The sequence below is a fragment of the Python bivittatus genome, unplaced genomic scaffold (genome assembly GCF_059951505.1).
Source record: "Python bivittatus isolate LINGU-HERP-01145 unplaced genomic scaffold, Pbiv_v1 ctg000570_np1212, whole genome shotgun sequence".
In the NCBI taxonomy this organism is placed as follows: domain Eukaryota; kingdom Metazoa; phylum Chordata; class Lepidosauria; order Squamata; family Pythonidae; genus Python; species Python bivittatus.
This window is the reverse complement of record NW_028277097.1, coordinates 3,564,686-3,591,822: the sequence shown is the minus strand read 5'-3', so window position 1 is coordinate 3,591,822 and position 27,137 is coordinate 3,564,686. Positions and strand designations below refer to the sequence as shown.

The following is a 27,137-nucleotide window of genomic DNA, read 5'->3' as shown; positions in this document are numbered from 1 at the left end:
GAAGGATGGCCCTTAGTTATACATGAAGCAGGGTGAGATACAAGAATGTAACCTTGGTTTCCTGGGCTTTGTCACAGACTAAAGGTGAGGCCTATCACTTTTGAAGAGAACTCTGCCCTAACAGGCACACTAGGGATACAGACTTAACAAATCAGAGATAAGGATTCTAGCCCATTCCTTAAGTAGATATTTATTTAAATGTAATAAAATATTGCCACCCATTTCAAGCTGGCCAGATCACAATGAAACAGTGGTCCTGCAGGCTCGATCATTATCCATTTGCTGAAATTCTTTCTTCTACAGTTTTTAAAAGTTTTTAATCCTCATTATGTAAGGCCAGCCTAAACCCACTCCATTTCCTTTTCTACTATATATGTAGACAAGGCTAACAAAAATGTTTAAAAAGTTTTTCCAAAAACTTATTAGGACACAATCTTTGGGTTGGTGGTTTGCAAAACAAGAAGGATGGGACTTTAAATGCAACTGTATGCATATCTGTTGAGATAGCAGACCTATTAAGTTAATGGGATTGCAGTTTTAAATCCACAAAGAGTTTGATGAAGATCATAAAATGAGCTTCCTATTAATTCAGTCCTTGCATGTTTATTTAGCAGGAACTTAACTGGGAAAATCCTTAAGATTTCAGCCTAAGATGAAGAAATAAGGCCAACAATCTTTCATTAAAATATGAAAGATAGTTGTGAGCAAGAAGTTGTCCCTCTTTTATCTAAATGACAATTTTAAATGGACTTGAAACCTTAAATAATTTATATATTTGATGAAATTTTTTTTTTTGAATGTTAGATGTACAGTATGCTGTATGTTTCTGTTGCAGTCAACCTTCCAGAAAATAGAATTATCTGCAAGCACAGAAATTGATGCTGACGATTCCGAGCTGTTTATAACAGGAGAAAGTATTTTATCAGTGAGTGTGACTTTATGTTTCCAGGGTTAGTCTGGAAACTTATTTCATTATGAAGTGTTAATGCTAAAAGGTTGGAGCAAAGAATTGTCCGGTTAGAGAATTGAATCGCAGGCTACGCTTATATGAAACTGAAATTGAGGATTGCAGTAGATTGTCTTTTATTTGTTGAGAATCTGGTGATAGACAGAGGTGCTGATGAACACAAGCGAGTGAAAGGTCCTGTTGAAAGTAAGTGAAGAAGTGGGAGGTAAGAGTATCTGCCAGGGCAAAGAAGCTTTCCCTATAAGGACTATGGGACCATGCTAATCCTGCCATCCTGTTTGCAATGGGGAATGTCCTCAATCCATGAAAGCAAGTAGATTTTCACTTGAAGGGGAATGAGAGACCCACTAAACCACTTACTGGCAGTAAAAGCCAGTAAATGCAATGAGACTCATTACAGAGTAACCAAGCACAGTTTTCTTTAAGTCTGCAGCTCACCCAAATGGCACCTGTAATTGTTTTCTTGTTGTGAAAAAGAAAGCAATTTCTCAGTGCACCAGATTCCATCCCAGATTACACTGAGTAAATTGGGGCAAACAGATATCTGCCCAGCAGAGCAATACCTGAGAGCCATACTGGAATCACTAAAGCTTATCACAGAGGAACCTTGCATAAGTTTATGCATGCTCATTTCTGCAAACAGTTTCTCCTTCTCTGTGTGCCTGTGTCTGAGAAAGAATGGTTGCTGGGTTTATAGGCAGATCGGTACACCCCACTTTGGATTAGTGGACCCTCTCCCCCAGCCCAGCCTACCTCACACAGTGGTGTGGAAAGCTGGGATGTAAGTTGTAATAATAATAATAATAATAATAATAATAATAATAATAATAATAATAATAGGGTCTAAATAACTTTACAAATGGAATGCATTATTTTACAGGCGATTAATTTAAATACTGTTTAATTATTAATCATTCATTCAAATTTGTGTACATATGTGTTATGTGCTTGTCCATCTGTCTGTGTAGTTTAGTTACCATATCTGATCTGCAAAAATCCAGACAAATAATGGAAAACTCTAACTCTCATGGTTGTATGGATTTTGGATATGTATGGACCTTGTAAACATCTGTCCTTAGAGTATGCCCTACCTTTTTATGTAACTGCGCATATTTGTGGAGGAGAGAAAATTCTTGGTGGGATTCCAGTGGGAGCTGGGAGCCATACTTGACAAAGAAATGAGGTTAGGCAATGTACAGGGTTCTTGTATGTGTTGTTTATAACCTTTTTTTGTCTAATCTTCCTTTTGGATGAGTCAACTTCCTTTGGAGAATTATATTTAAAATGGTAGGACATGATTTGACAGAAAAAAATAATCTCCCTTTCCTAAAATTATTATTAATATGCTTAAATTATTTTGAGAGTTTTAAAGTTAGTCAAGATTTAAGCAATGTTATCTACCAAATGTTAGCATGAATTTTAATGAGGCCAAATTTGGCTAGCAAATTGTTTAAAGGTTGCTGAAACTGTTGCAAATTTCTGCTAAATGTTAGTCATCCCCCCCCCTCCCCAAAACAGCTCCCAGACTAATCAAATTGAAACTTACAAAATTTAGGAAAGGAAGAAACCCATCTCTTTTCAATAAACTAGCTAGCAATTAAAAAGGCAGAGCTATAACAAGAAACTGAAGATGTGAGTCATTTGTTTCCATCAAGGTCTATTTCAGAAGTACTTCCTTCTGTAGTAGATGTTTCCTCACTTTGTTAGTTGCAGGAGAACGTCCACTTTGTAGAGTGTCCAGACATGTAATACTTTGTAAGTAACGAGATCAGGCTAAGCAAGTTAATACTTGGATAAGAGTAATAGAAAGCTAAAGCTGTTACTAACCTGGGCAATTAAAAACAATAGTGGCACACTATTTCAGTCCTCTTAACAAGTTAATTACAGGTAATCCTCAGTTAACAATCATAATAGGGACCGGGAACTCTGTCGCTAAGCAAAAAATCACGTGACAGCACCGACTTATGACAGCAGCTCCAGTTGCGGTTGCTAAACAAATCATGTTGTTACTTGTCTCTTTGCTGACGAGTAAAATTCACTTTATTCAATTAAATTTACTCCTGTATCTCGTTTGGAACTAGAGTCTAAATCTTTCAATGAAATATGTAAACTGGTGCCCTCCTGTGGAGAATAGTGAAGTAGCCAGAAATCATATAAAATGTCCAACATGCTAGGTTTATGCTACAGTATACTTCTTTCATATTTCTCTATTATGATGATTATTTTATTATTAATTGTTGCAGATAATGGGCAGGAAGTCCTCTTCCACATTGCACTGGAATGGATCCAGTGGGAAATAGCTAGATTAACTGGTATAACAATACAGATTTCCTGATGGCAGATGTTCACAGTAAACCTGGTGGGAAGCAACTGATTTGTTTTGCTTTGGACTTGCCACTGTAGCTATTTTAAAGGTCTCCCCCACAGGGAACCTATGAAAGACCTTCTTTGGGACTCTTCTATAAGGGATAGTCTTTTGTCTCTGACCTCCAGTTTTCTTAAGGTTTCATACCCGCATTTGAGATCAACTTGTTTTTGGGTGGAGGATTCCTTTCAAGAGGTGTCCTAATAAAATACAGGATTAAAAATCCCACCAGTACATGAAGCTGTTGCCCCAAGGATTCCTATCATCAGTCGGCTTTTGCGCTCAGACCCAGTTTCTCTGGGGGCAGCTATCCAAAGCAATCTTTATATTAAGAGCAGACATCATTCTGATTTGCTTAATTGGGGTGCATCTGGCGCCTACTGATAGTTCTTCCATCTACAAATTCCTTTCAAAACCCAAGGAGGAAAAAATTAATCCTTAAATATCCTGGCCACACTCACTTTAATGTTAAGGTGTTAAGGGCTATAGTTAGATTTATCAATTTGATGGAAGTATATTGATATAGATAGCAGCACTGCTGGTGAAACAGATATCCATCTGACTAGGAAAAAATGCTTTCAGCCCTGCTTCCCCAGCTGACAAACTCTGCGATCAGTTTTCAACTTTGTGTTCCAGGCACAACAGCAGCAATGTTAAAGAAAAAGCAAATACGTGGCCTAAATAACCTGGTTTATGATCCACTTTCTGAAAAGGAAGGCTATGTTTATACCCAGGCTCCTGGGTGACCTTGTTGCAGCTCTTGTATGTATACCTCATGACCCTGCTTTGTCGTCAGTTTCTACTTTCAGCTTAATTTCTGTTAAGTTCCTCTAGACCTCTGTTCCCTTGTGGTGAATTGTTCCTTGTTCTCTACCATTTGCTCTCTTGTTGAAGGTTGTGAAAATATCTCCTGCAATAAAATTGTGAATATCCGTATAATTTAAAGGTGCTATGTTGGTTGTAGATACACCTATGTATTTCATTGTCTTCTATGAAGGGTTAAGGTTAGGGTTAACAAACAAACTCACTGAAATCCTCCCAATGTGAGTGGGATTTAGGCAAAGGCAGATCATGTAAACATTCCTAGTTAGTGCACTGCTTAGACTCAGATTTGGGGATCAATATATGCCTGTCCTTATTTGTGGAAAAAGAGGTTGAACAGAATTCTGCAGGATTCCCTCTGTTTCAGTTCAGTTTTCCAGAGAGTTATTCCTCCCAAAAGATAAAACATCTGAACTAAGCATGGTATGTATGGTGAGCATCAGGATTTGTGCTTTTCTCCTATTCTTCTTCTTCTCCAAATCCTAACTTTCCATAAAATGAAGTTGATTATAAATCCAGATGTTCCCACTGCCTTCCAAAGATCCTGAGTTTTCAAGCATCTATGGAAACTCAAAATAAACTTTGAAAATCTGAAAAAAAAAATCTTTTGCTCAATTGTACAAAGCATCTCTTTTCAAACAGTTACAACAGCTGCATCTTTTTCCAGGCTCACACAATTGCTGCAGAAGCTTCTCTTGGCTGTTTTAACATGTGGGTGAATGCACAGGGACTTCACTTCATTAAAAACATGTATTTAGAAATAGAAACAAATGTGGCATTCATCTCAATAGCTCTGGGCTACTTACATGAATGGTAAAATTTTAATTTCTGCAAATAGGATGTTTCGTATTCATTTTATCTTAGGTACTGATGTTGCAAATGTGCAATTTCTTAAAAAAAAGAAAAGAAAGAGAATGAGTTGTTAAAATATTTCAGAAAATGAACACTGCATGTGCAAAATTTATTACCATTCTGAAATTCCTGTTTCTGGAATGAAAATATATCTCAGTATTGGAACAAGAAAGGAGAGGATTGCTCATTTCTCTGCAGTTTAATGTGACCACAGTGATTACCTTTCTGCTATTAGCTAATATCTAAAGAATGAATGCAGAATGAATTTTATCATTTTTTTATGAAAATGTCCACTTTTGCTCTTTGAAATAACTACATTTATTTCTTTTTAGATTCCTATTACAATAATCAAACCTGATGAGAAAGCAGGAATACCGGTTGGAATTGTAATAGCAAGTGTCCTGATAGGTCTGCTCTTGCTCGTAGTTCTTACTGCTGTTTTATGGAAAGTAAGTAAAAGCTTAGACGTTTAAAAGTTGATTAAATGATAGATTTCTTCCTGTATAGCTAAACAGTATTACTTGAAACATGACTGGGCAACCTGAGTCCTCCAGGGCTATGTGTGCTTGTTCAGTCCCTAGTGTTCTCATATACTATAATTGTCAAAATTGGTAGCACTTTTGCATGTAAGTGCAATAACTTAAGAAAATTAAGAAAATAAGAGAATTCCCCTTCCAAATGCCCCCTTTAAGGGGAAAAAAAACCCTAAAGGGAGGTTCTACCATGAGAACCACACACACACACACACACACACACACAACACACACACACAAACTTTCTATCACTGGCCCATCTATGTGGCCTCTCACACTGACAAATATTACCCATAGTCATGAAGGTTGTCCAACTTCAGTATACACCTTGTAAAATTTTGAATAACATGTCCCACTGAAACAAGTATATTTTGAGCTTTCAAAAATACCTATAAGTGGGTAGAATGAAAAATGTCCGTGTTTGACTTTGAGATACAAATCTCTTAAGCAATTATGTCATATATTGAACTACCCAATTAATAATGGAGCCACGTTCTTCCATGGGTTGTACAATCATTGCCACAAGGCATATCATTCCCAGGGGGAATTCAGAACTCTTTTTTCTCCCAAACCTTTGAAGATCTGCTGATTTCCATCTGTTAAATGCACATAGAGTACTAATGCTCAGTTTCACATGTATCTGAGTTTAGGATCATGTGCATGCATCCTGTTTCTTTGATGTAGCCCATCCAGTGGAGCACCTGCTTCTTTTCAATTAATGTAATTGAAATTATACGCAGTCCTAGAACTCTGATCAGTCTTCATACTAATTTAGGGAAAGAACATAAGATCAGCAAACATGGTGGATGTTTGCCTGCTTGTACACTGTGAGACCCTAGACTTTTAACAGATCCTAATATGTAGCCCTCAGGGTCAAAAGCATTGGCCATCCACAGTTAAGGTTAACCACAGTTTGTCTAGTTTGGATTTAAGAACAACCTGTTGTTAAAAATCAAAGTTGAAGGACAAGAGAAACAGTATAGATCATATCCCTGATGCTACATTCTAGCATTAAATAATACCAAATATAAATCTTCTCAACAATTTCTTGCAGCTTGGCTTCTTCAAGAGAGAATACAAGAAAATGGGAACAGATTTGGAAGACATGGATGAGATTACAGGACTTACTAAAGACAGAGAATAAATATAGCAGAAATATTCCTGGGTGTATGAATCATGAGCCACAAGCAGTGCTTGCAATCACCAAGTTTAATTTCTACGAGTGTCTTATTAAAAGGTTTTACACTTTTTATAATTGAAAATATTGTACATATAACTGCTGGTCGGTTTGGGCTTTTGTTTACAGTTGTATAAAGATTTTGTTTTTGTATATTTTTGTATTGTTATTAATGGACCTTCTGAATTGGCAGGACCAGAAATAATACTGAAATCTGCCAGGAATACTGTTTTATACCCTTGATAAGCATACATGTGGAACAGATTACCTTTATTCACCATTAACAGGACCTGTTAATTTTCATCCTGCAGTAAAAATCACTCCTTGAGTTATTCAAAAATTTACACATACTGAGCAATGCCAGCATCATCTCAGTCAGTGCCTGGATTCAGATATTAAACCATAAGTTGGTTTGTTGACTTGCTTGTGAATATATGTGACGTGTGAATCTGACCATTATCGCTTAGCACAGTATTGCTCAACCGTATGCAATTATTTGTAGCTCATTGTGGCACCAAAGAAAGGATAGCACTTATTAATTAATGCATCATCTAAAAAAGCTGGAGTGTATGAAATAATCTTGCAAATATTACTAACTGTGTTAGAGCCATATTGCATTATGTGGAAGCAAGTTTTATGATGACTCAACCAAGTACTGGTTGCATACCCAAGCTGTAACAGTAAACTCTACATTCAACTGGATATACTAGTACAGACCAGTCTGGTCATGATTGAAGGTTGGTGTCAGCCCCACTAGGTAGGCCAGTCCAGGAAATCAACTCCAAAAAAAGGCTAAAGCTACTTTTACTGAGATTGGCTATCATAACAGAATCTTGCAAGCCTGATTGTGCCGTGCCTCCTCCTCCTCCTTATAGTTCTGTGAATCAAGGAGGCATCTGAGATGCTTGTGAATGTCATCTGGCTGTTCGGAACTTTAAAAATGCTTCAGCCTCTTTTGCTTAGGCAACAATTCCTGCATATCTCTATCAAGGTCCTCTTCCTTATTCTCTACACCAGGTCCAACAGCTGCCTCTGGCCAAAATAGCAAGTTGGCTATTTTTTCCTCCTTTAATCAGAAAAACAAGAAAGCTCTGACGTTCCTTGATGTGGAGATTATCCTTTTGATAAACTGGAATGGCCTTTTGTTTTTATGACTTTGAAGAAGATAAACTGCAGTTCAAATTTTCTCATCTGGATACAGAACATAGATAAAGAACAAACTATGATCACGGTAAATGGACTTCTACCAGAAAAATTTTTTCTGGTAGAAAATAAAATAATATTTTATTTTAGTGAAGGGGAGAAGACACGGTTGTCTCCTCTTCTCTTTCTTCTTTTTATTGGCATTGGAAACACTACCAAGGAAGATACAGCAAGAAAATAAAATTTCAGGAATGATGATGTACTTCTACTGAGGAAGCAGGACTCTTAAGAAATATCTGGCAAATCAAGAATAAACTTAAATTGTCTGCTGGCAATGTAGTTACAGTTATACATCCAAGAGACTTCTCTAGAATATCTAATGGAACATATACAGCAGTTTGGTTATCTGAGGAAGAGAAGCAATACCTGGGTTAAATACCTGTGAATTTATGTAATAAAGAACGATGAAGACCTATTTAATCACAATTACAGATTTGGAAAAGTACAATGGCACAAAGTTTAAGATGGAAAAAGTTAAACTTGTCCTGATTAGGAAGACTATCAGCCATACAAGTGAGTATTTTACTGAGGATCAACTTTTAATTTCAAAATGATTCCAGTAAGAATTGAAGAGAAGATATTTAAAGGGTGGGAGAGACAACTAAAGATATCAAGGATTAAACTTAAGATTTTCCAAGATGTGAAAGAAGGGAGAAGCAGTACCAAAAGTTAAAGTATATTATCAAGCCAGCTATTTAATTTAGATTTCAAACTGGATCACATTATCTTTCATCTGGGTTACTTCTACTGAGGGAGCAGCACTCTCAGAAGTTCTGCATAATTATCTTTGGTTGGATACAGACAGAAATGTACAATCTATAAAAGATTATTATAAACAACCCACTAGAAGTGTGGGAAAAACACAGAAAAAGTATAAGCCCAGACTGATCACTCCTTGGTTCAATACTGAATATTTTAAAAATACTGTCGTCTTGTCTTGCTGATCTTTGCATTAAGAATAGATCTTCTAAAATCATGTAGAAACATTTATGAATCATTCATTCTGACTGATTTTTATACTGGTTGCCTACGTTAATTACTGAATACTGATTTTATTTTAATGATTTTAAGTGCTGTATTGATATAAGGTCTTCCATATGCAATACTAATCAAATGTCACTTTGAATTTTTTAATTCCTTTTTATACAGCATGTAAATCTTTTATGCCTTTTCAACTCTTTTTCTAGGTGGTGCTTTCAAATAGCGGTTGAAATAGGTAAATAAATAATAAAAGGAAACTCTCAGAAAACACAGGATTCCTGCCCAAAAAGCCGTGATAAAATGCCCAGTAAAAGTGTTAACTAGTTTCCCAGCAACAAGACAAACTCAACAAAGATCTAACAAAAAAGTAAAAAGAGTACCACCTAAAATGGCAGAGGGTTTTAAGGAACAGTCAGGCTTCCCCTGAAGCAGTAAACTTTATAATCTGGACACCAGCTTCCAATCTTCACGTCCATCCCAGCCAAAATGCACAGCATTTTATTTCTGCATCACAAAACTATTAGATTTAGTGACATTTATGAGCCAAATGACATTGAGAGCAGAATAGCTGGTCTTATGTAAAATTCTTGGTGTAAAACAGTATTTGTATATCTTTAGGACTAAGGTACTAATTTCTGAACATTCTATCGTCCAGTGATCATGTTATAATCCAGATTATGGTACAAGTAGTCCTCATTTAGCAACCGCAATTGATACTGGCAACTTGGTTAAGTGAAGCAGTTGCTGAGTAAAAAATCAGGTGACCATGATTGTGCTTACAGTTTTACACAGGACAATGCATACTAACTGACTGTAATGGCAAACGCATGATTGAGAGAGATGCCGCAATGGTCATAAATGTGAGGATTGGTTGCAAAGTTACTTTTCATCACTGTCGCAACTGCGAACAGTTGCTGTCTGAAGCAGTCGATAAGCAAGGACTACTTGTAGTTTTCTAGATCTTTCAGAATTTCAGAATTTAAAAAAATCAGATTTGTTTTAGAAATCAGTATTTTAAACAATTCGGTATGCATAATGAATTCCTTTCACCAATTGTTCTTTCATTACACTTTTCAGCTGGCAAGTCTGATAAAAATATGCAGTTTTCTAAGGTTCACAAAGTTCTTTTAAAATGTGTTTTTATAATACAAGATTCCAAAGAGCATTACTTTAATGGAATTTGAAGCGTATTAAGCTGCCAGAACAGTACAGTGGATTTTTTATTAGATGTTGCAGAAGCAAGAGACAAATATTCTGAGGACAGGAACAAGTTGTATGTTTAATTTCCTCCTGCATATCTTCACCGTCATGCTAATTTTTTCACCCTTGTTTACATTGTTATTTATCCATTAGGTTTATTCTTGACCATCATTACATGTATTTTAAATCTTCAAACCCAACATTTAGAACCCAGAATTCTTCCATTGTATTATCCTTTAAGAGGAACATTTTAATTTTGGAATTGGGATGTTCTGATGTGCAGTTAGGTTATTCTACCTAGCTGCAGCCATTTGTACCACTGTTTCTGCATTCTTGACTAAAATCACAAGCATATCTGTTCCTATCACTTACTTACACAGTACTGTAAACCCTGTTGACTACAGTAAGGCATAACTTCTGAATAAATATTGATGTATGACCCAAGTCTGTAACACTGGAAGATACATACTCTTACCTATCATAAATTGCCTCTGTTGAATATATCTAATAAATTATTACTATTTTTACTTTTGTTTAACACTGGCTGAAATACCAGCTCTTGTTAATTTTCATGGTGTGTTTGTGTATGTGGGGGGGGAGGGGATCAGTCAAGTTCCTCTGCAGCCTAAGGTAAGTAACCTTAAGGTTGATTCAGCACAAATACCCTCTGCATTTGAATACATCCCAACAGCACTGATGCAGACGTTCCTGATGAATGTAATTACCATTCTGCTTGAGTCAGTGTTTTCACTGCCATTAGATGGGATGTAGAAAGTTCTGCTTTTCCGTAATATGAATGCAGATGTATTTTGTCTCCTAGGATCAGGGTTCATAGAACATAGTTGGCAAAAGGGTAGTCAGATTGTGTGAACCTAACTGCTATGCTTAAAGTTCAGGCACTTTGGTTCAATAATAGTTTGTGCTCATTTATAATACTGGAAAACGTATGTTTATTATGACCTTGTGCTTTTTTGCATTTTTTATTTTGGTTAAAAAACGAGTTAATAATGGTGTTGTACAGACAAAGTCTTTATGTATATTTTGCACTTCGTTCCAAAACAAATGAATATGCTAAAGTTGTTGTTCTAAAGAAAGATGGATCTGGTTGAATAAATTTTGAAACTATTCCAGTGTAGACTTTCATTGCTGAATTATATTTTCCACAAACCTATCTAATACAGAGAGAAGAATATTTTTAGGTCATCTTCCTATTTGTACTTTGTTTCCTCCTTGTTTTACTGGACATGCATTTTAGGCGATGCAGTAAGGACAGGGAACTTCAGGGCATCTATTACATATTTTTTCCCAAATTGTTTGGTTCAAAAATTTGGAAAATACATTGGTTTACATGGAAATAAGCACCATTTGCAAAAATACCCAGTTCTAGTCCTGTCCTGAGCCACTGGGTGACCTTGGGCCAGTCACTCTCTCTCAGCCCTAGGAAGGAGGCAATGGCAAACCACTTCCAAAATCATGCCAAGAAAACTGCAGGGTCCAGTTCAGGAGTCACCAGGAGTCAACCCTGACTCGAAGGCACTAAAACAACAAAGTTTACTGCAACATGCATTGCCCATTCTCTTGCTTAGCTCTGGTTCTTGAGGGGCACACTGATGTAAACTTTGAACTGCTTCCGATAAAACTTTGCATACCTAAAATACTTTTACTTTCTTGCCACGTTTTTAATAGAATTAGTGAGAACCCTGTGGTCCTCACCCTAATTTTATGATTGGGGAAGTCACCTAATTTTATGATGGGGAGGCAAAAGTCAGTGAGAATTTTTTTGTATTACTGTGGCTTTCACAATGCTTCAGCTCCACCAGAATTTATAACATACTCAGAATTTCAAAAGGTGATTTGATCTGAAAGGACAATGGTTTTAGGATACAAAGGGGCCTGTATAAAGCAATAATTTTCCTAAATAAATAAGATGATTTCCTTTTTTCTTTCATTCCCTTTCAGAAGTTGGAGAACCATAATTCGTACAAGTCCAATTTTGGAGTAACTTATACAAGTCCAATTCTACTTTTGAAATGTTCTGACTTTAAGGACTTAGGCTCATTACCACCAAGAAAAAACATCCAAATATTGTGTATTGTAAACAGTTGGCCATGTTGCAAATGCTTCCTGCCTTTGTAAAAACAATCAACCAAAATTTGACTGAAATTTATTTTCCATTTTGTTTTAATACACTTGAAGCAGCCTTTCTTAAATCTTTTGGCAGATCAATGTTTTATTTTTCTCCCTTGAACCAAAAGCACTCCTTATTTTCTTTCCAAGAAGATTCCTCTTCATAGATCTCCTATAAGCAAAAAATATCATGGATAAGAATTGGTGTTACAAAGCTAACCCTTTTATCCACTACCCTGAATGCAGCAGCTACATTTTTTTTCTAGGTTACTGTCAGGGCCGGATTCCATTAAAATATAAAAACAACTCTGATACAATTCAGAGATAAGCAGAGTCACCACAGATATTTTTCACAAAAGCCCTGAAGTTAAGATGCTAGACGCACATATGGTCTCCATGCATAAGCCTCCTTTTGCCCAAACAGCTTGAGGTCCAGTCTGATGAGATAGGAAAAAGTTTGCATCTGTGTCCCATGCAGACTTTCTTTCCTGGGGCCCAAAGCAATATGTTTGTTTTTTTGAAGTTTAGCAATTCTCTGGATCAAATCTATGCAATATATGTATCTGTACTTAAAAAAAAAAAAGACAAACATCAATCCAGGGAGTTCTCTCCAAATGATTAGTAGAAAGTATGCACATTGTAGAGCAATACTTCCTCTAATTCAAAGCATTCTCTCAGCTCCATTGACTGACAGGGAAGTTTGCACCGACTGTCCTCTTAAAGGGATGAAGGTTATTTAGATCAGTGTTTCTCAACCTCAGCAGTTATAAAATGTGTGGACATCAACTCCCAGAAATCCCCAGTCAGAATTCTGGGAGTTGAAGTCCACAAGTTGATACGGTTGAGAAACACTGATTTAGACCAGCTACTGTCTTAAGTTGCCCAAAAGACCAAAGAGAGAGGGCTGTTTTAAATCTCCTGTCCATTTTGCATGTCCACTTAGGAAACTGGGATTTCATAATCTCAGAAAACAGCAGAGGCAGAAGAATCTGCTTCGGGATGGAAGGAGAAGTGGAAGCCCGTCTTCAACTCTGCAGGGGGAAGCCAAGCCATAGCATAGCTTCTGAGATGCTGTCCTGTAGACCATGTGATTTTCAGCACTGTACTTTTTCCAGAGCAAAAGTCCTGAAACACACGTACCTTTTTCCATATAGGGACAGTGGCTTTTAAAGTATTGATGCAATATTGCAAGGCCTTGAGAGAGTCTGCTCGGTGGGGGGAAGAGATTGCAACAATCACACTGGCTTCACTAATGGGAACCAAACTAAAGAGAAAGTGAAAAGTAACATTAGCTATGGCTTTTAGCCACATTAGCTTAATCTTTCAAGGACAAAATAAAGGCCTTGTTGTCAACTACTACACAGACATACACAAACAAGATGGGCCATGTTCTCGGAAGTTCAAATTAGAGAAGCTACGGGTCTTGTTATGTTTTCCAAGGTAAGATTCGACGGGAAAACAAATTAAGAAAAACTAGAGAAGAGATCATCTGCAACAACAGCCTGATAGAATCGTTTAGATCAGACAGAGAAAAGTGGAGCCTCCTTTTCTACTAGGCAGTGGTGCACAAGCCAGAACCCCAAGTAACTTTTTAGGGATAGTCTGGAGCCCCTGTCTGCACAAGTCAGTCATTATTCTATCCCCTTTGTATGACTATACTATACAAACTAGGGAAAAATGAAAAATAAAACACTGACAAGAAAAGGAACTAAAACAGCAATACACACACACACACACACACACGGACATTATAAGAACCAAATTATATATTATATACACATTATAATAGACATGCACATCAGTAGATGTATAATGGAAATTAAAAAAGAGAGACTCTTCTAAAGCTCTCTTTCCTTTACTCCATCTGTGCATCTAAGCAAAAATAAATGCAATACTGTAAGTCAGGAGGTTCTGAAAAACAGAAGTAGGGAACCTAATGCCCCTCAGATTTTGGATTATGACTCTCGTATGTTCTAAACAGTGCAAGCAATTGCCAACTGTAGTTCAAAACACCTGGAAAACAAAAAGCTGCTTTTCTTCCGTAATGCTTCAAAGTAGCTTGAGTAAACTTTCTATGAGAAACACAAGTCATGACCGTGCTTCAGCTAGTTAGTGGCTGCCAGTCAGGCTAAAATCTAACACTTTCCAAATCAGCTATCAGAATGATATATAGGTAGTCCTCGCTTAGTGACCAAAATTGGGACTGAACTGGCAATTCTGTTGCTAAGCACCATGGTTGCCAAATGAAACATCACGTGATTGCACCAGACTTATGATCTCACTTCCACTGCAGTTAAGTGAATCACAGTCAGTAAACAAAACAGCATGTGACTGCGACTTGTGATTTTCCTGTTGCCTTTTCCATTGACTTTGCTTGTCGCAAGCCAGTTGCAAAGCACACAAATAGCAATCATGTGACTGCGGGACACTGGGACAGTTGTAAATGTGAAGACTGGTTGTAAAGTTACTTTTTTAATACTGTTGCAACTTTGGTCACTAAACAAGGTATACAGTCCGCCCTCCCTTAAGCTCTCAGAGCAGAGAATTACAGATGTTACATTATGTCATGCCCCCATGTATGGGATTTTACATGAGTTCCACCCACCCCCTAGTTGGGGGGGGAGGAATTTCTCTATTTTTACAGTATATTATAATATACTGTGATTTATATTATGTATCTAGAGACACTGGATATACATCATTCCACAACAGACTTGATAACCCCAAATAAAATCTGTTCTGTGCATCACAGAGCCTTCCCAAAACTTTTTTCCAAATGGTGGGAGGTTTGGGGGACGGGGGTTGTTGATATCTGAAATGCTGTAATTGCGTCCAATCCATTCTTTATTCATCAGAAAATCACCTTTGTAAGCAGAAGATCTGAGACTCGTAGCATCAAAACAAAGACAACCTTTCCTGGATTGAGGGCAACACTTAGTTCTGTGAGGTTGAGTGCAGCATTTAGAAAACAGGCAGGTCAGGAAAACAGAGGTTATAAACAGTCAGGGAAGTGAGCTGCACACGATCCAAAGAGATGATGTATACATAAATATTTAACACTTCATATAAAGAGGGAGAGAAAGACGTATCTCTTAGCCATCATGGCTAAAACATTTCTACATCATCTGTCTGAAAAGTACACCAACCAATTTGTCATCAAATGATGCACTTGAAAAGATAGAAGAGGTGCCATTTAAAAAGTGAGCAGGTCAACAATAAAACAGTTCTGAAATTGAGCTTACAATTCATCTATACATTGTATATTCATTCCAATCTGAATACAGGGAGTCCCTGGGTTAAGAATGCCTGGTTTAAGGATGACCCATAGTTAAGAAGGGAGCCTACTATAGCAAAATTTAAGTTAAATACACAATGATTCGAGTTCATTACACGATACTACTTATCCAGTATTATACAATACTGTTCCTGCTTACATACAAATTCGACTTAAGGACAGACCTTGGGAACAGAACTCATTCTTAAACTGGGGACTACCTGTACTTTTTATGTCAAATTTTTTCTCCCTTGAACGTAAGAAAGTCAGTTTTTCCAAATCTGATGGCAAACTGCATCATTGCCAATGTTCACAGCAAACCAGGATGAGCCCCAGGGACGATTCCAAAACCTGAAATTTAACCCTTAAGTTGAATAAGGAATAAGAGATGGTGGACAAAATGTCTGCCTGAGAGCTGTCATAAGAGAAAGACAAAGTTTAATTTGCTATGAGGCAACTTTCTACATATGCCCTCATCCAGAAAGGAGGCTCAGTTGCTTGCTCACAAATCTGTCTACATCAGATCCAAAAGCACTTCATCTTAGTTACATAAAGTAGGAAGAGCATATACTTTGATTTACCCAAGTCGATGATGTATTGCTATATGCTTCACAGAGGGCCACTTTAATCTAATATCTGTGCATATTTTCTTCATTTCGGCTTCTGCCATTGCTGTGTAGGCTTCATACTCTAACTGTATGACTTTTCTCCCTTCAGAGTTATTCCTTGTAGTGCCTGAAACAAAAGGACAATACTTAACAGACATTCTGGACCAGTAAGAAGTTTAGCTTGACGGAAGGCTAAACTTAAGAGCTTTATCAATGGGTAATTAACAATCTCTCTCTGTGCTAAGCATGGTTTTGCCTATGCTTTGAATAAGCCACAATAATCTGATTTCTGCATAATGCTTAAAATAAATCATGGGCTACAGACCTACAATGAGTTCACACATCTCTCAACCACATTAAGGTTTGGGCCCAGATTCCCTAACAGTGCTCGCACCCCCCGATAAGACTCACTGCTAATTGGAGGCCAAGCTCAGGCCTTAATTTAATTGCTAGCCTTTTTACGTCTTAATAAATAAATAATGTATAATAGATAAATAAAATCATAAATTTATTTATAATAAATACATAAATGTTTATTTATTTAAAAGGATAGGTGGGCAATACTAGGCTAAATGTGGTCTACCTCAATGTTTCCCTGTGTTGTGTGAATTCTCAAGGACTTATCAGAAAACTGCGATTAGTACAAGCACTTCTCAAACCAGTTTTCCATGTCTTTATTTTAGGGATGCAGCACACTACTGTAACTGTAGCAATCCTCCCCCCCCTTTTTTTTAAACTCATGTCATCGTAGTCAGTTCAGGCACGCAAACTACTGGCTCAGTGTGGACCTGGGAATTGTGCAGGCTGAAACTCCCATCCCCTTCAAGGGCATAGATAAGATGCTCTAAGTGTCATCTGAGATTTCTGAAACGAACAATATGCCTGTGCAATCAGAGCCAAAAGATGAAGCCCTGAAAAGCACACAACAGCACGTGCAGCACCAAAACTTCCCTGTGCAAATGAATGCCCAAAAGCCTCCATGCTTCCCTGCGGTGATAGCCCTCAGAGCAGACAGAACTAGAGATCCCATTTTATTTTTCAGTAACAGATTTTAATCCTCAAGGTTTAGAATTATGTTTAATGTTTGAGTCCTTTTTCCTTGTTCTAAACCTGCTCTATGACAGCTTTGGTTTCACTGGCTCCTACAACTGCTCATCTAATCTTCAATCTCCAAGTAGAAGTGATTTTTTAAAAAAAAAGATAAATTGGTGGGTTCAGCTCTGACCAAGAGGTTCATGTATCAAACTTACCTACAAAGAAAGATGCAGCTCCACAGCAAGGAGAAATGACCAGTGCTGCAACTTCCTCTAGTGAGAGCTTCTCATACTTCAATCCAATTGCATCCTTGGGTTTATCCTCATTTTCACTCATGATTTCTCTAGAAGTAAGAGATGACACAATGATTAATTTGCAAGTTGCTGCTTGCCTGCCTGTGGGAATTAGATTACAGCACAGGTCATGAGCAGGATTATTTGGTTCAACTGCCTTACAGATTATTTCAATTCTTCTTTGCGGGGAGCGGGGGGTGTCTTCAAATCAGTGTTGACTCCTGGTGACTGACTGGATTAGTCCCTGCAATTTTCTTGGCAAGATTTCAGAAGTGGGTTGCCATTTCCTAGGGCTGAGAGAGAGTGACTGGCCCAAGGTCACCCAACTGGCTTCATGCCTAAGGCGGCATTAGAACTCACCATCTCCTGGTTCCTAGCCTGATCCCTTAACCATTACACCATACTGGCTCATATTTCAATATACAACAGAGATTTTGCTGGCCTCTGTAGAACAGGAGACAATGGGCACTTTTCTTGAGACTGGGAGAAAGGATGGTGCACTTATTAATTTCGGCTTCAGAAGAATGCTGGGATGCGTGACCAGCAATGTTATCAGACTTAAAGCATGCCCTCTGTCGCTGAAACCTTTGACAAAGAACTGGAGAAACAAACGGGGGGCAGGGGCGACATTAAGAAGTAAGTCCCTTAAACCTCTATAAAGAATAGGCTGAACAGTTTAGAACTGCCAACTCCAAAGATGCTTTGGGGACCACAGCTGAAATCTATAGAGGCTCAAACCACTTACCCTACTCTAGGAGATTCTGAAATAACAAAAGAGTTCAACTGATGGGACTGTGCATCCTAATTGTAAATAACTAATGACTTTTATGGACCACATGTTCCCTGTTCTGCAAAGGGACATCATAGCCTCTTAACAAGTGGATTCTATGGATCCTTTCCAGTTTGGGTTCAGACTAGGATCAGTCATGCAGATTGCCTTGTTTGTCCTGATGGATGTTTTGTACTGAGAAAGATGCAGAGGGAGCATGAGTCTATTAATGCCTTTGGATCTCTCAGCAGCTTTTGTAATATAGCTGGCCATATGCTGGGGGAGCTGGAAACTGGAAGACCTGCTTAGTTCCCCTCCCATTTCTGCTCCAATACTAGAAAGTAGTGTTTCTGCTTGAGTTCTTGGAGATCTCAACAAGACATAGTTTGTCACTGATGGTATTTATCATGTATACAAAACTGCAGGGAAGGATCAAAACTGAAGATGTGGAGCAATGCTGATGATACATCTCATTTCCTCCAGAATCTCTATGTGTATCGAGGCAATTATGGATTGGGTGTGGACCATAAATAAATAAAAAGCTCATTAGCTTAATGAGCTTACTGGCTGGCTAAAGTCAGACAAGATGGGGAGTTGCTTCTGATTCCAGGGCTGGATTTTAAAATTTGGGAGATATATTTGTGGATGGAGTTACTTTCCCCTTTAAGAAGGATCTAGGTTTTCCTGGGTCCAGCACTTTCACGCTCATGCAGAAACCTGAAAAACTACAGGCTGCTTTAATGAATAGCAGAAAGATACTGGGGTGGCATAAGATCAAACCATTTTTCCCAAATTATTTTCTAAGTATGTGCTGCCCTATTGCCCAATCTGGAGTCCTTCTGTTGTACTTTGTCTCCATCATCTCTAGGTAGTATGGCCAACGATCACACTATCTGAGAATTCTGGGAGTCGTAGCCATGATCATTTGGGGGTTGAGGAATGCTGCTTTAAGTTATTCTCAATTAATATATATCCAATAAATTTCATTACAATGTTACTGTTTCATCTGTGCAGCATGCCAGAGCTGATCTCCAAAAGGTGCTTCAGAACATGCAGGAAAAGATGTGGCTGCTTGAAAATGTGCAAGAAGGTGTTCTGCCTGCTTTGAAGCACCTTTTGGAGACCAAACCCAAAACACTGTAGAGGAATATCAGCTTGATATTTCTTCTTCCTCCTCCTCCTCCTCCATCATCATCATAATCTCCAGATTCAATATTACTTTTAGCAAAACACTATCACATACCTGTAGGTATCTTCCTAGAGCTAACCTCCACTAAGAGGTGGGATGATGGCAACTTCGTCCCCTGTGTGGAGGATGAACTGCTGATCCCCAAGGGGTACGTATTCCTGACAAATGGCAAAGACAACTTGATCTTCAATATCAGCAAGTCTGAAGGAAACACATAATGGTAAAAATTAGTAATTGATCTGCTTCTGCCACAGATCCCTGATCTTTTTGGATAGGAACTTGCAGAACATATTATGGGGACTCTCAGAAAATGCACATGGAAAATGCACATGGGTTCTTCATCCCAAAATGGCTACCAGGCCAGATAAAACCAGTCACAGATTTATGAGACTATTACTTGCCATCCCTTCTAGCTCCCCTTTCTGCATAGCATTCCGGACAATCCTTGCTCACCTTTATCCTTTCCTTGGCCAAGTTTCTATTTCAAACAGACTGGACTTTCATTCCCCCATCTTTTTTATTTTCTGAGAAAACTTACGGGGTCCATTTAGAGTCCAGACAAAACTACTGACTGGTGATTTGCAGTATGATTGATTTTTTTAAAATTCTTTTCTTATCTTAACCTATCCTACAGAGAAAGTCAGATGAATAAGGGGTATAGGGGGTTGTTTCACTGGCCATGTAACTCTTTGCCCAGCTTCATCCAGTGTACCAGTTGTGCCATTTACTGGACCAGGAGCCCTTCGGACAGTCACTCCTGCCCTACTCACCTCACAACTGTATTTCTACAATGCAATCTACGTAGGGCTACCTTTGAAGACCACTCAAGCTTCAACTGGTCCAGAATGCAGCAGCGCAGGGAGTGGTGGGTATGCCTTGGTGCACCTGTATGACAACTTTGCTCAGGGAGCCTGTACTGGCTACCAGTCTGCTTCTTGGGCATTCAAGGTGCTGGTTATGACCTATGAAACCCTACATGGCACAGAACCTGCCTATCTCCCATAGGGTTTGTCTGGCCAGTCCAAGCTATCAAAGTCAGCACACTCTGAGTCCCTTCAACTAAGATGGTGTCATCTTTCAGGACTCAGGAAGTGTGCCTTCTAAGTTGCAGCACCCACCCTTAGGAACAAGGTGCCCACCCTGATGGCATTCCAGAGAGCCTTAAAGACCTGACTGTTCTTTCAGGCCCTGGGCTGGGGGGCTGGAGCCCCTTGTGGGTTGTGTCTGTATATGTTTTTGGTGTTGTTGGCTGAATCTGTCATTTTGTTCTTCCTTTTTTTACTTCTCCTCTATTTAGCTTGGTTTTTCTTTTCTTTCCTTATCCATATTGTATTTTATTCTGTTTGTTATGTTGTGAGCCGATCAGAGTTGTTCTACAGTCAGGCAGTGCTTTAAATAGAATAAATTAAATCAAATTAAAAAATGCTAAGGCTTTCTGAAATACCTTAGCATAGTTCAGTATCTCAGCCAGTGGCAGAACCTAGTCAATTCTGGCTGATCTCCAAAGTAATGCAAGGCACAGCCTGGTTAGTACCGTATTTTTCCGACAATAAGATGCTCCCATGTACAAGACGACCCCCACTTTTCCAACCCAAAATTAAGAAATCAATATTTTAAAGATAGTGCAGAACACATTTTTATTTAGTAATTAGTTAACATTTACCTGATACACTTGGTGGGAAGAGGTCCAAACCGTCTGTCTGCAGCTCTATTTCCAGGCTCTTTTGCATAACCGATTACATTCAAGCAGGAGTGAAACTGCCGATAGCTTGTCTCTGCAAACAGACTTCCTCTAATTGGTTTGTTCAGCATCAGCTGACGTCAGTTACATCAGGCTCGTGATTGGAGGAAGTCTGTTTGGGAGGCAAGCTATTTCACTCGTGATTGGAGGCTAGCAATAGGAGGAAGCCTCTCTGCAGAAACAAAGTATGGGCAGTTTTGCAACCGCACGATTCTCGGCTGACTTCCTTGAATAAGACGCCCTTCAGTTTTTAGGGTAAGGATTTTAGAAAAAGTATCATCTTATAGTCGGAAAAATACGGTACTTCAGTGCAAGACCTCCAGAGAACATTGAGGTTGTAGGCTAGACTGGTAAACTGAAAACAACATGGATATATCCTTGAAGTCATCAGGAGTTAAGCATCACTGGGAGAATGCCTTCTTTTTAATCACAATACAAGACATTTTACTTAACTCTTTATTACATCTACATTATCTGTGTTGAAACATTCTGAACAACTTGGTTAGAACCCTCTTACTACCGACCATGAGGTTGAATATATTGTTAGAACAAGGATGCCATAAATGAATCACCATCACCCCACCACCAATAACAAACTGTTCCCAATACAGCTTTTTCTTTCACTATAAAGAATTAGTAGCAATTTCTATTTCCTCAAACGTAGAGCTCTCAGTTCTGGGAGATCCCAATATCTAACAAAAGGGAATGATTTCAGCTGGGGAAGATTAGATCATTCAATGGCTGTTGTGGGTCTTCCGGGCTCTGTGGCCGTGTTCTGGAAGTTTTGTTTCCTAACGTTTCGCCAGCATCTGTGACCGGCATCTTCAGAGTGCAGGAGCACAGACAGGAGCAGTTCTCTCTGTGCCCAGGAGCACAGACAGGAGAGAACTGCTCCTGTCTGTGCTCCTGCACTCTGAAGATGCCGGTCACAGATGCTGGCGAAATGTTAGGAAACAAAACTTCCAGAACACGGCCACACAGCCCGGAAGACCCACACTAGCCATCGTATTCCAGCTGTGACAGCCTTCGACAATACATTAGATCATTCACTTTGTCCAACAGTACGTGTTCAGACCAAAGACCAAATCAAAGCTAGTTAGGTGTTGGCACAGGGGCCTCTGGTAATGAAAACTTCCAGAGATTCCTTTAGGTTATGCTGACCTGCAGATCTTCTACCTCTAGTAAGAATGCCTACGGTTAACCCCCTGAGCCAGAACAACTCATCTCCCTTTGAAATTAAACAGCAAGGAAGGAGTTTGCTAGAGGCTCTTGGTTTTTTTAATTTTCCCTGAGAACAGCAGCTGGCTGAAAAAAAGGAAAGTAAGGAATCTGAGCCTCTCTCTCCCTAAATTGTGAGGGGAAATCTGGAGTTAAGTGCAGTGAATAACTAGACAGAGTGGCATCAGGGATTGGATTTATTTTGTATGAATGCAAATCAAGCCTGATTCAAAGCTATTTTTTCTCTGACACCTTCCTGCTACTTTAGCCTTACCTGTCACACTTCCTCTTCTGAACCTGCATTCCTTTCCCTAAGCCTAGCACACATCTGTGCTTTTCTTTGCTGTTGTATATTCTTCATAAACCCCCAAATACTATTTAAACAGACTTTTTGGTGCCAATTTGTGTCTTGTGCTTTTGTTATCTGGTAAGATGCCTCAGAAGGCCAGGGCTCTCTGGACTGACCACCAGAAACTGATCTTAAGCTGCCCCAAGTTCCTCCATTAGAAAGGAGAAGGGGTTTTCCGTCTTTTGCTCTTGATCCCACAACCTGGGTACAAAAAGAAAGTGTGGCCGCAAATACGTTCAGCAAAATGCAACTACAACCTGTTCTTCAAATTTCACCACTGCACGATGGGGAGAGAACAACTCCATATCCTTCATACATCTTTAAGCATTCTATTCAATTTTCATCACAACAGAAAGATGATAGATTAGCAATTTGATGGCAACTGCTAATTGGTGGGGGAGCGAATTTACAAGGATGATTTGGTTTGCTCTGTTTCTGAGTCACAATAGAAGATAGCGTGGCAGTGTGTCATTAAAGTTGCAATTCTGTGCATAATGTGGAGCACACATGCACAGCCCTACACTGTAAGAGCATGAGAAAAGCATCATTTACTACTACAAGTCACTATACCTTGAATGTCTCTTGACAATTTCTCTCCACAGCTGTAGCGAGGTTATCTGTTGGGGCACGGAGATGGTCTCTGTGCGCAGCCCTGCTAATTCAGCACTTCTGGCAAAATACAGCACTGTGACCTATTTTCAAATAGCAGGTATTAACATTTAACATTTGCATAGCATATCCATCCATCCATCCATCCATCCATCAAATTTATAGGCCACCCAGCTTCACAATTAAAAACTGATAAAGAACAGCAGCGGTCCAGGGGGAGCAAATCAACATGAATACTCATGACATTTTCCAGCTGAAAGGGCCTCAACCACACAATGACTCAAGACCTGAGGGAAAAACTCAAGTTTTTAAGGCACATTTAAAGGCAGGAAGGTTGGAGGCTATATGAATCTCAGTGGGGCAGGTACAGCAACAGGAAAAGCTCAGTTCCTGGGTCCTCCTAGATGATAATGTTTAATCAATGGGGCCCAGACTAGACCCACAGCTTAAACAACAGTCAGACAAGAATGGGAATGGAGAAAGCATCTCAGAAGGGATCCTCTCTAGTTCTCTGGAAAGTAAAGGCAAGGCAGGGGAGAAGTGCTTTCAGACTTGCAAGGTTCTGTTACTGTAACCTTACAACAAAGGTAGTGTTAGTACTCCTGGTTTTGGACTATCTCAGAGCACTGACAGTGACTGGAAGGAAGTGTTCAGCCTTAAAGCTTTGTTCTATATGTTGCCCTTTTCTCAGCCCCATAGAAGCTGAAGCATTCCAAAATTCAGTTTCCAACTGTCCTGTTTCCATACAACTTAAGACAGGAAGGTTAAAAAAGGCAAGGTGGAAACCATAATCATTCATCCTCTCCTGGTGGATACCTCTGATTTAAGGTATCATTGATGTCATACAGCAGAAATAGGGAACCTTCCAATTACTGCAACTCCAGCTCCCATGAGCCCCAGCTAATCTAAGGATAAAAGAAGTTGATATTCAACTACATCTGAAGTTTCCATCTTTGCTACAGAGGAAGTATTTCAGTCCCAGCAAGTACTAAAATTACTCCAGAAAAATGCAGTTCATCCTGGATAGATGAAAAGAGGGTTGTCAAACAAGTTTTAAAGGCTCTCTAAACATTAGACAGTTTAAATATTCAAGCTACTTTATTCATCTAAGCCTCCAAGTTCAATCTAACAGAAATATCAAATGACAGGTAACTTCTGAAAATGTATAACCTGAAAAACAAATCCAACTAAAATCTATTTGACTTCTAGCACCACCAAATTCATTGAACCGCAGTGGAGATAAAATTCTTTTAAAAACTCCAGGCAGTTCTGTCAGAATCAGAGACACCAAGGAGTATAACTAGCTGCATTAAAAGCTAGAATAAGGAGGCAAAAAAACCCAAAACTGCTCCAAATTATAAGCTCTTACAAAATAAACCCCCTGGTAGGTCAACACCCCAGTGCGTAGTCTTCTAGGTCAGTGATCTCCAAAGTGGGTCATACGAGAAAATATTAGAATGCCTGTTATTTATCTAAAAAAAGCAAGAAATGAAGCTGGACTAATGCTTAATTCACAGAATATTCTCTTTATACGAGTATGTGCTAAAATGTACACATTAGTATAGTGATACAGGCATATAATTTACAAGCAGAGATACCTAAAGGTGCACGCTCAGCCTTTTTTACTAATGAAGTGCATGGCCAATAGCGTTTGGACTGCAACGCCCATCATCCTTAAGTGGCCAGAGCTAATGGGAGTTGGAGTAGCTGCGAGATGGAGGTTGCTCAACTTCGCAGGGTCGACCCAGAAGTCCTTTCAGGCAGGAGCGGGGGCAGAGAGCGGCTCACGCTGCGTACCTTGACCGTGTCTGAGCAAGGGATCGCGCGCAGGGGTCCCGCCCCCCCCATGGGGACCCATGTTCCGTCTCTCTCTCTGTCCAAAGCCACGTCCAGAGGGGGCGTGGCTTTGGGACAGACGGGGGCTCCGGGGCTTCTGCGAGACCGCGCCTTTCGGGGTGTTTGGTCAGCGCTGCGGGGCGCCTCAGCGGAGAAAGGGTCGCGCGCAGATTCCACCCCGGGGGTCCGACGAGAGCGAAGTTGGCGTACCTCGCAGCTCATTGATGCGCCGCCTTGGGGCGGGGAGGGGCTCCCAAACAGGTCGCCCTTCTCCGCAAGCAATTGCTTTGCAGCTGCGGCGGGCCTAGCAGCGGCTGCGGTTCCAGAAACAGCGGCCGCCGCACGCTTTCCGACCCGCTCGTTCTGTACCCCCTCCCAAGGGCTCCACCTTCCGTGGGTTGGCTCTCCGAGTGGGCGTGCACAGCTTCGAAACAAGAGTCGGGAGCGGTTCCAGTTGGGGAAGAAGTCAGGGGCCTCGTGGCACGTTTGCAAAAATTACACCTTTAAAATGCATTTTTAAAAATATATCGGAGTTGCTTATATAGGAGTTATCCGCCCTGAACTTTCCCTCTCTTAATTGCCCTGTAAGGTAATCCGGGAGAATCGGTTCCCTTGAAGGGGATCCACTCATTTACAAGCCAGGGCGATCTCTAAGGTAAAGCTACTTTTGCCCGGGCCTCCGAGTTAGCGCCGTCCAAGGGCGATGCAACTTCAATTCCTAGAATCCTTCGCGTGCATGTTTGCAAGGAAGCCTGGGAATTGTAGTTCCAGCGCACCTGGAGAGCATTGGCGTGGGAAGGCCGGTTTGGTTTCCCAGGGCGCGTTGGTACCCGTCGCCTCCAACAGTCGTGCCAAATTGAAGGGAAAGCTGGCCCAGGCATGCCCAGGGATTTGCCCTGATGGGGGTTAATTGACTGAGACACTCACTACAATGCAAATGGGGGAAGAAAGAAATCGGTAGCTCCGTCCTCATTATTTCCCTCTGCAGAGGAATCACAAGACCTTAGACAGCTAAAATGTTCAGCCCATTGCAGCCGAAGGAAAGATAGGCTTGGGACCAACCCCAAAGTTGCGGAGAGGACGGAGTTTCGCCTAAAAGTTGCTCAATTGCAGCAGCCTACATTGCCCATGATTCCCTTCCCCTTCATTCTCTCGCCAACTTAAGGTGTGTAGAAAAACCACAGAGGAACCCGGTGAATCATGGGCAATGTAGTTTCCCCAGCCGGCCAGCCGACTAAGTGCACTTGATTTTCTTCACCCCAATAAGAGAAGCTTGTAAAGTCACAGCTGGTGGCAGCATTTGCCTGATTTTTTCTAAGTCCCAAACTAGGCAGGATCTAGGCTAGTTAATTCTTGGACAGGACCCAGGGAATGCAAGGCTGTAGCTAGACTGGGAAGCTGAAAAAAGATTTTGATGAAGACAGTGGCAAACCTCTCCGCACTGTTGCCAAAAAGAAAATCTTGGCTGGATGTTCCCATATGTTCTGCAGGAGTGCAGTTCAACTCAAGGAGATTTTTATCTTCGGTACTGAGAAAAGTTTCTTTTCCTTTATCTTGCTCATCCTCTTTTTTTGGTTTGCAACCTTTCTGCACCAAAGAGCTCTCCCAAAACTAAAATACGAACCTTAAACTTGGTAAAGATAATACTTAACTCAGGGTGAAGAACTTATGTCAAAATATATACAACACATGTTAAGCCATTTATAAATATGCACATCAAGGGGTTTTGAATATTTGTGCCATTTATTTCACAAAAGCATTAGGAGAGAGAGTAACATGTATAACCATTTAGTAGCTTAGTAGTGAAGAGCAATGCTTCAGTGCAAATGTCTGAAGCATATGAAGAATATTTTCTCCATTTATGCAAAAGTACACATTTTTTAAAAAAGCAAATTGATGTTTTACACCTTGACATCAGGGTAAAATCTATTCTCCGTTTAAAGTGGGGAAGAGGAATGTCTATTTTCTTTTCGACTATGCTTTTCCAGT

General features: G+C 39.7%; 3 protein-coding genes across 9 annotated transcripts in view; 1 reads left to right on the top strand and 2 right to left on the bottom strand.

Annotated features, from left to right (window-relative positions):
• Positions 1 to 11,328, top strand: part of ITGA2 (integrin subunit alpha 2) — a 60,500-nt gene extending 49,172 nt beyond the window's left edge. The window contains exons 28-31 of one of the 7 annotated variants that reach the window (XR_015798300.1): positions 836 to 925; positions 3,969 to 4,094; positions 5,339 to 5,455; positions 6,594 to 6,607. Coding sequence is in view for 2 of the 7 variants with exons in the window: in XM_025167664.2 (XP_025023432.1) it covers positions 836 to 925; positions 5,339 to 5,455; positions 6,594 to 6,683 (297 nt within the window). In the remaining 5 variants the exon portion in view is untranslated. Of the gene's footprint in view, positions 1 to 804; positions 5,456 to 6,593 lie in introns of those variants that run through there. The other 6 variants (XR_015798299.1, XR_015798302.1, XR_015798298.1 and 3 more) reach the window with 6 other exon arrangements.
• Positions 11,329 to 12,252: 924 nt separating this feature from the next.
• LOC103048154 (molybdopterin synthase catalytic subunit-like) lies at positions 12,253 to 17,481 on the bottom strand. Its single transcript, XM_025167669.2, has 4 exons — positions 17,360 to 17,481; positions 16,083 to 16,236; positions 13,368 to 13,491; positions 12,253 to 12,399 (listed from the first exon to the last, which is right to left on the bottom strand). Exons 1-4 carry the CDS (start codon positions 17,478 to 17,480, stop codon positions 12,331 to 12,333), a joined length of 468 nt encoding a protein of 155 aa, XP_025023437.1. The 5' UTR covers position 17,481; the 3' UTR covers positions 12,253 to 12,330.
• A 1,968-nt stretch (positions 17,482 to 19,449) lies between these two features.
• On the bottom strand, positions 19,450 to 25,517 carry MOCS2 (molybdenum cofactor synthesis 2). The gene is made up of 3 exons (XM_088152969.1): positions 25,359 to 25,517; positions 23,274 to 23,395; positions 19,450 to 19,596 (listed from the first exon to the last, which is right to left on the bottom strand). The coding sequence occupies exons 1-3, from the start codon at positions 25,368 to 25,370 to the stop codon at positions 19,470 to 19,472; spliced, it is 261 nt and encodes an 86-aa protein (XP_088009095.1). The 5' UTR covers positions 25,371 to 25,517; the 3' UTR covers positions 19,450 to 19,469.
• Between the last annotated feature and the right edge of the window lie 1,620 nt (positions 25,518 to 27,137).